The sequence below is a fragment of the Eriocheir sinensis genome, chromosome 1, assembly GCF_024679095.1.
Source record: "Eriocheir sinensis breed Jianghai 21 chromosome 1, ASM2467909v1, whole genome shotgun sequence".
In the NCBI taxonomy this organism is placed as follows: domain Eukaryota; kingdom Metazoa; phylum Arthropoda; class Malacostraca; order Decapoda; family Varunidae; genus Eriocheir; species Eriocheir sinensis.
In genome coordinates this window covers 24,967,475-24,975,643 of record NC_066509.1, presented here as the reverse complement: position 1 = coordinate 24,975,643, position 8,169 = coordinate 24,967,475, and the positions used below count along the sequence as shown (strand labels likewise).

General features: G+C 46.9%; 1 protein-coding gene across 1 annotated transcript in view; it reads left to right on the top strand.

Moving 5' to 3' along the window:
• The first annotated feature begins 1,361 nt into the window (after positions 1–1,361).
• The window catches only part of LOC127006703 (uncharacterized), a 56,723-nt gene continuing 49,915 nt past the window's right edge, over positions 1,362–8,169 (top strand). The window contains exons 1-2 of the mRNA XM_050877257.1: positions 1,362–2,538; positions 2,663–3,774. Of these exons, the coding sequence (XP_050733214.1) occupies positions 2,811–3,774 (964 nt within the window). The 5' untranslated portion in view covers positions 1,362–2,538; positions 2,663–2,810. The remainder of the gene's footprint in view (positions 2,539–2,662; positions 3,775–8,169) is intronic.

Genomic DNA, 8,169 nt, shown 5'->3' with positions numbered 1-8,169 from the left:
TTAGCATTAGTTTGAAGGCTCTGGTACCTTTTGTGAGCTACCTCTCTATCATTCACAGCACGAGAACAAACGTGATTAAACCAAGGCTTTTTAGCATGGGGAGTAGAGAAAGAAGCTGGAATGTATGCCTCTATTCCAGAGGCAATCACCTCTGTGATGCGATGAGCACACACAAAGAGGTCTCTATTCTGGAAGCAGTAATCATTCCACGGGAAATCGGAAAAGTACATCCTCAGGTCGTCCCACCGTGCTGAAGCAAAATGCCAGAACCATCGCCTCTTCGGTGGGTCCAGAGGGTGTACTGGAGCGATAGGACAGGATAGAGAAATAAGATTGTGATCGGAGGAGCCCAACGGAGAGAACAGTTTGACAGAATAAGCAGAAGGGTTTGAGGTAAGGAAGAGGTCTAGAATGTTGGGCCTGTCTCCAAGACAGTCGGGAATACGTGTAGGGTGCTGGACCAACTGCTCTAGGCCGTTGAGGATAGCAAAGTTGTAGGCTTGTTCACAAGGATGGTCAGTGAAAGAGGATGAAAGCCAAAGCTGGTGGTGAACATTGAAATCTCCTGGGATGGAGATTTCAGCGAAGGGAGAGTGGGTCAAGATGTGCTCCACTTTAGAATTCAAATAGTCAAAGAATTTTACATAGTTGGTAGAGTTAGGTGAGAGATAAACAGCACAGATGTATTTAGTAATAGAATGACAGTGAAGTCTTAACCAGATGGTGGAAAATTCAGAAGAGTCAAGGTCGTGGGCACGAGAGCAAGTGATGTCGTTGCGCACGTAGGCGCAACATCCAGCTTTGAATTGAAATTTAGGATAGAGATAGTAGGAGGGAACAGAGTAGAGATTGCTGTCAGTAGCCTCAGAAACCTGTGTTTCGGTAAGGAAGAGAAGGTGAGGTTTAGAGGAGGAGAGATGATGTTCCACAGAATGAAAATTAGAGCGAAGACCGCGAATGTTGCAGAAATTGAGAAGAAAGAGGTTCGAGGAGTTATCAAGACACCTCTCGGGTCGGCAGCCAGAAGGGGAGTCCTCCCTGGGGGAATTTGTGGCCCCCCCCCCAGGCGGGGACTCCGAGGCTGGTGTATGTGCGCCATTTTGAAATTTTAATTTTGGGAAAAGGTGTATATGTTGTGTGAATGTAGTCTGGTGTGGATAAAGAGAGGAATGTGTGTGGTGGCTTGCCCCCCCCCCCCTTTCCTCTCTCTTTCTCTTCTCTTCTCTTCTCTTCTCTCTCTCTCTCTCTCTCTCTCTCTCTCTCTCTCTCTCTCTCTCTCTCTCTCTCTCTCTCTCTCTCTCTCTCTCTCTCTCTCTCTCTCTCTGAATCTCCAAAATCTAATGTCTTAATGAATTGGTGTGTAAACATGTAAATATTAATCCTAAATATCTATCCGTTTCCACTTCTTCTCCTTCTATCTGTATAAATCCTTTTGTGACTAGGCAACCTCATGAACGAAAGATGACGCACATAGCTTGTGCGGCTGCCGAGAGCAGTCATCATTTCGTCTAGATAGAGTTCACATCACCGCTCCGTGTAAGACACAAAACCAGTAAAAAGACAAGTTAAGCAAGGACTTTAACTCCAAACCTGCTAAACTTATATTGGTGGCAGCGGTTACAAAGCGATTACAAAGCGATTACAAAGCGATTACAAAGGATTTATCATAAAATAATACTGGCCTACACAAAGTGCCTCAAATTACGTGGTGACTCCATACCAGTGAACCAGTGTGAACTCCAGCACAATCGCAAAATCCAGCACACCCTCTCTACAATTACGGGATTACTACAGTCCCTATGAGACGACTACAAGCCCCATCGCTCGTACTTGCACCTACAAAAGAGGTCATCACCTACGTTGTATCACCAAACCAACAATCTTTGCCACCACTCAGCAAACGTCCGTGACCAGTCTACCCAAAAATCCCACCTCAATTAACGGGATAACTTGCCGAGCTCCCCCAACCCTGTATCTTCACAGTCACAAGAGGAGGAAGAGGAAGCCGTATTAGTAGTGAAGAGGTAGTAGCCGCGGCCAGGCAGCTCAAATCAACGCGTCAGCGGTCAGCGTCAGCGTGCCGTCAATCACAGCATCGTCAACACCCACCCCCGGCTAGTGGAACACGCCGCACAATTTTGGTTTGTCACCTGAACAATCACTCAAGTAAGACGAAACGTTGTTCCATAATTTAGTACATGTACTGTCGAAACCCCCCACTTCAAATAACATTCTCACCCTCGTCTCCCATTCTCCACTAATTTACCCAAATATAATCGCCATTTCATTTGTTCTTAATCCCTTACACGGATTACATTTAAATTCCTATCCCTACTCTCTTGTATTCAATACCGTTCGCCTTCAGCGCTCCTCCCCTCCCCGTTCACCAGCCCTACCCCTCTTTCGCCGGCGGCAGCCACGCCTTGCTGATCCCAGTGATATGTGTCGCCATCCGCACATCTGCTGATCCCAGTCATTTATACCCTTGTACCGCCCCACTCCTTCCTCAAGCGACCTCACGACTGCTTCACACCCAAGGTATCTTACCATTTCCTTACGGATTACCTACGAATCTTCCTATAAACTTCCCTTTACTCTTACTTAAAATTTCCCATCCTGTAATTTTCCTTATATACGTCCTAATATCTCCCCTACATTACAGCTTGTGCCGGAGAGCAGAGAGAAGTGAGTTAACCCACATCTCCTGCGTCCCAGTCTCCCCCCTCACCATACATCAGCCATACCATCATGCGCTGGTCTCCTTACAAATGCATCAGACACAGCTAAGTGACTCCCCCGTCTAACTCCCCATGTCCCAGGATCGAAAATTGGAAGAGGCTCTATCCTCTGCCTTCAGTGGTTTAACGATTGATACTCCCCATCACACAGTCCTCCGTTCAGGAGCTGCTTATCCAAAACCTATTCCCCCAGCAACCCCATTACCTCCTGCTGAGCAGCTCCCCTCAGACTCCCCCCCAGAGCTTTCCCGGACTACTTCTTCCCAGACAGAACAGCACCAAAGTGACCCAACCATGAGTGACAAACCTCAAAACGTCATTTTAAGGGGCGAGGATAAAAATCCAAAATATACGGGCTCAGAGGAGACCGGCCCCGACCTCCTAACTCACCTGCAGAGGGTAGAGGATGCTTTTACCAAATTCCAATATACAAATGAAAAGGAGAAATTGGCCCACCTTTACGACAGCATCCACACGGGCCCTTGTCGGGCTCAATCCATTATAAAAAGTGACGCATTCAAGAAAGCCAAAACATATGATGAAGCGAAAGCGAATCTCATCAACCATTTCGGCTCCACATGCAAACAAGGTGCCCTGTCAGTCTTGTTCCGCCTAGCGGCTACCTACCGTCCCAAAATAAAGGCTAATATTGCAGTGGATGACTGTTTAGGCGTCGCGGGTGGAGCCTTCACAGAGTTTGAAACCCAATTCCGTCACTCCCCGTGGACTACCGATGAGAAAATGAACCTTGAGGATGTGAGCCGCCTTTTCTCATACTTTGTCTTTCTCCTCAATTGCACGGAGACACTCTTCAAAGAGTTACAAAAGGAAGAACCCCTACCAAAAGGTAGAACCCTTTTCAACCACATCAGTCCCCTGTCGGGACGAGAGCCACCAACAGAACCCCCATCCTCAGCGGTGAGGGGTGTCAGATTTCAGAGGGGGCGTCCCCAAAGTCGCTCCCCGACCGGAGCTCAGACCCCTAGGAACCGCTCTACCACACCCCGCGGCCGCCGCCCTTACACTAGAGGCAGGGGTCGCGTGGCTATAACACTCAATATTGTTACAACTGCAGAATCACAGGACACCATACACGTAATTGCTGGTACGGCAGCAACACCCAACAGTCAAATCAATATTGTTCCTACCATAAGACATCAGGCCATAACACCAAGGATTGCCGCGCGAGGCCCCGGGGAGGTACCTCGTCGGGGGAAGCCTCGCGCGCCATGTCTCCCGCAATAACATAGGCTCAGGTACAAAATCACACCAGGTGCGTGGTATTCATACAACACCCCTAACCCGCACACCTTTAAACAAACCAAGTACATCCACAGCTCATTTTGACATTGAAACCCAACCTACGGATGTTGAAACCACTACCATGAAACACCACCGCATTGCTCTTTATCCCCAATCCTCCCTTGCCATGACTGTCCCTGCTAAGTGTAATGGTCGCCAAATTAGTGTTTTCATGGACACAGGGGCATGTCCCAATATCATAAACATCGGTACATTGCGTGCCTTACATGACGCAAAGACAACCTTGGTATTGGAACCTCCCTGCCTAAAATTAAGTGGACTAGATGACACATCATTTAAAGTAGTTGGACACACCCCCTTGTCTATCCAGTTGGCTAACTCCCTGTCCCCGATTACAGCCACCTTTCATGTGTGTCATGGTTTGAATATCCCAGGTGATATTCTTTTGGGTCTTCAATCTATGCGGGAACACTGCTTGTCCCTAGCTCCAGCAGAAGATTGTGTTTACCAACATGAAACACCGATTAGGACACTCACGGCCCCAAAGCCATTGTTGTGCACTTCTCCCTCCGCCGATGGAGAATATACTCATCTTTCTAGCGTGGCCCAGCGGTCACTGGTTGATACTTCATCTCCAGTCGTGCATGTTATTAAGGAACAAAGTGCATCATCCTCCAATACATTACCTCCTCTCCTCTTCTTCCTCTTCGCAAGAGCATTTGAGGTCCACGGCGTTCTGGCGACTGACGTCACGTTAGAAGGACGTGGATCAGCTATCTTCAAATGCGTCTTGCTGGTATAAGTGATGAATGTGAGGCTATCTGTATGAGTGAGAGCTTGAAGATGAATGCCATGACTATGGAGGATGCACTTTGCAAAGTAGATAAAAATGGTCAAACCTTCCTAATAATGCACAACTCATCCCCGTACGTACGCAAGTTCCGTCAAGGGACATGCGTCGTTGACTTTGAAGTTCTACCTGAACGCATAGGTAGCGTACAGGAATCAGAGATCATCTCCCCCTCTGAGATCTTGCGGAGTGATCATCATAAACAAAAAGTAAATGATTACCTAGCTACTCATCTCGAAGATCTAGCTTTTCCAGAAGCAAGGGAGAAATTGCACAACCTACTAGAGACATACCACTCCATTGTCAGTCTGCCGGATGATCCTATTGGATCCACAAATGTTTTAACACATTCAATACCGGTTGATCCCAATACCAACCCCATCTATGTGCCTGCATACAGAACACCACACTCTCAAAGACCTATCCTCGATACTGCAGTCAAAGACATGTTAGCATCAGGTATTATAGAACACACTACTTCTCCCTGGAATTTTCCCATTTTCCTTGTGAAGAAGAAAAACGGCCAATTTCGGCCAGTTGTTGACTACAGGAAACTAAATGCTGTTTCGCACCCTCAAAGATACCCCTTACCTCACTTGCAGGATATTTTAAGCAGCATGGGCACCAACAACAAGGTTTTCACGACCTTAGATTTAGCAAGTGGCTATTGGCAGGTTGACCTCGATGAGCATAGTAAACCGCTTACAGCCTTCTCTACCCCTTCGGGTCACTGGCAGTTTCGTAAACTCCCCTTTGGAGTTAGTGGTGCGCCACTAACGTTCCAAAGGCTAGTCAACAAAGTCTTGCATGGCCTCCTTGGCAAACAGGTTTACGCCTTTATAGATGACATCATCAGAGTGTCACAGGATGTCGACTCACATTACCTTACTACAAGAAGTATTTGATCGCCTTTACCAGGCAGGTCTAACTCTGCGTTTCCCAAAATGTCATTTTGCGTCCAAGCATCACATACTTAGGCCATGTCCTAGATCAGAATGGTGTACATACGACTCCTGACAAAGTCAAGGCTATTTTTAACTATCCTGTGCCAACAGACGTGAAATCTGTCCGCTCCTTCCTAGGACTGTCCGGGTACTATCGATCCTTTATCAAGGACTATTCACGCATTGCAAGACCCTCACTCAACTTTTGCGCAAAGACTCCACATTTACATGGGGGCGGAACATCAGGAAGCTTTGATTCCTTAGAACAACACTAACATCCCCGCCTGTACTGGCCTACCCAGACCACACAAAGACTTTTCCTGTATACAGATGCTTGTGGCAGGGCCTAGGAGCCGCTCTCATGCAATATGATGTTAGAAATAAATTACAACCTCTAGCATATGCAAGTCGCACGCTCAACAAAGCAGAATCAAACTACAGTACTACCCACCTTGAGGCCCTTGCGGTCGTGTGGGCATTACGTCATTTTCGTGACATCATTTATGGCTACAATATCCATGTCAGAACCGACCACGCAGCCGTGGTGGAATTATTCAATACTAAAACCCTCACGGGGAAATTGGCCCGATGGAGCCTCATTGTCCAAGACTTTAATCCCTCATTTGCTCATGTCCCTGGAGCAGTAAATCATGTAGCGGACGCCCTATCCAGATATATCGGCGCGATAACGGACATGGATGTAGATCATTTTGAAGACCCAAGTCGAACTCATGACCCAACTTTGAATGATTCCATACGCGCAGCGCAACAATCTGATAACTTCTGTCAACCCATCCTATACTATCTGCAGAGTGGCGACCCCAATTCCTTGCCAACACTACCTGTCCCCTTAACTGACTTTGATCTCAACGACGGCATCCTCGTCAGGAATACATACATCACAACTAAATACGGTCCGCATAGGGAAGTTACACAAATCGTCGTACCAGAAAGCCTAGTCTCTATGATCTTGCATAACATACATTCTTCCCCTCATGCCGGCCATCCTGGAAAAAGTAGAGCTTTGATGCAAGCCCGTTTGTTATATTATTGGCCACGTATGCGGCTCGACATCATTGATTACATCAACAACTGCCACACTTGTGCAGAAAATTATGGATCCATTACTCAGCAAGTCCCCATCAAAAGCTATCCCATACCTTTAGAGCCATGGGATACCATTGCTATTGACCTATTGAAATTACCCCAAACTACTGAAGGCCACAAATACCTATTGGTTGCCATTGATCATTTCAGTCGTTTCTCGGTTCTCGTTCCCATAGTGGACAAGCAAGCAACTACTGTGGCTAAAGCTCTCATTGATGAAGTCTTTTGTAAATATAACACCCCTAAAGTCCTCATTTCAGATAATGGCACAGAATTTAACAATAAAATCTTGGAGGCAATCTGCAAGGAATACCAAGTTGATAAGGTAAATACCATGGCTTATCATCCAGCTTCCAATGGCATGGTCGAGCGACAAAATCGAAAAATCATTCAGACACTTCGCTCTCTGGTCGGTGATGTCTCAGTAACTTGGCACGAATGGATGCCTCAGGTAATGGCTTCTCTTAACTCATCTCTCCATAAATCAATAGGTGACACACCTCATTTTGTCATTTTTGGCCAGGACCATCGATTGCCATACTCATTCCTCCTCAAAGAGGACACGCCCATCTATAATTTTGATGACTACGTTCGAGTCAGAGGGACAGACTTCCAGAAGATCTATAAACGGGTTACCTCCAACATCGAGGATAGCAAGGCTGCCATGAATGCGTCACAATGGAAATCAGCAACCGACAAATTATTGGTCACAGGGGACATTGTCTATTTAAAAATTCAGGAACCCAAAAACAAACTAGCACCTCGCTTTGAGGGACCGTACCGAGTACTGTCCTACGACAAAGGGAATAAGGTCAAGATCCGCCACCTGACTACCTTGGAAACGAAGCTTGCACACCTAGACCACCTAAAACGCACTAACCGACCTTCTTCCTCAACCTGTGAGGAGTCGACCCCTGCGCCTGACGACCCTCTACCGACACCGACAAATACTCCAGGCCCAGCTGAGGTGGACACTACCAACGACTACAGGAAGAAACTAAGATCATACACATCTGCACACTGATGCATTTGTACGGAGAACCATCTTCATCCCTTCTCTTCTCCCACAATTTTTTTTACCTTATCCATCCACTAACCACTTTCTATTATCTCACCCAGTTGCGATGCTACTCCCTTGCCTATGTGTCCTGGGAGGTGTTCTCCTGGTCCTCCCCACGGGGGGGGGGGCAGAACACGAGGAAGATAATGAGCACAGGAGGAACAGAAAGTGGAAGGGAAAGGGAGTTGGGAGATAGTAATAATAATG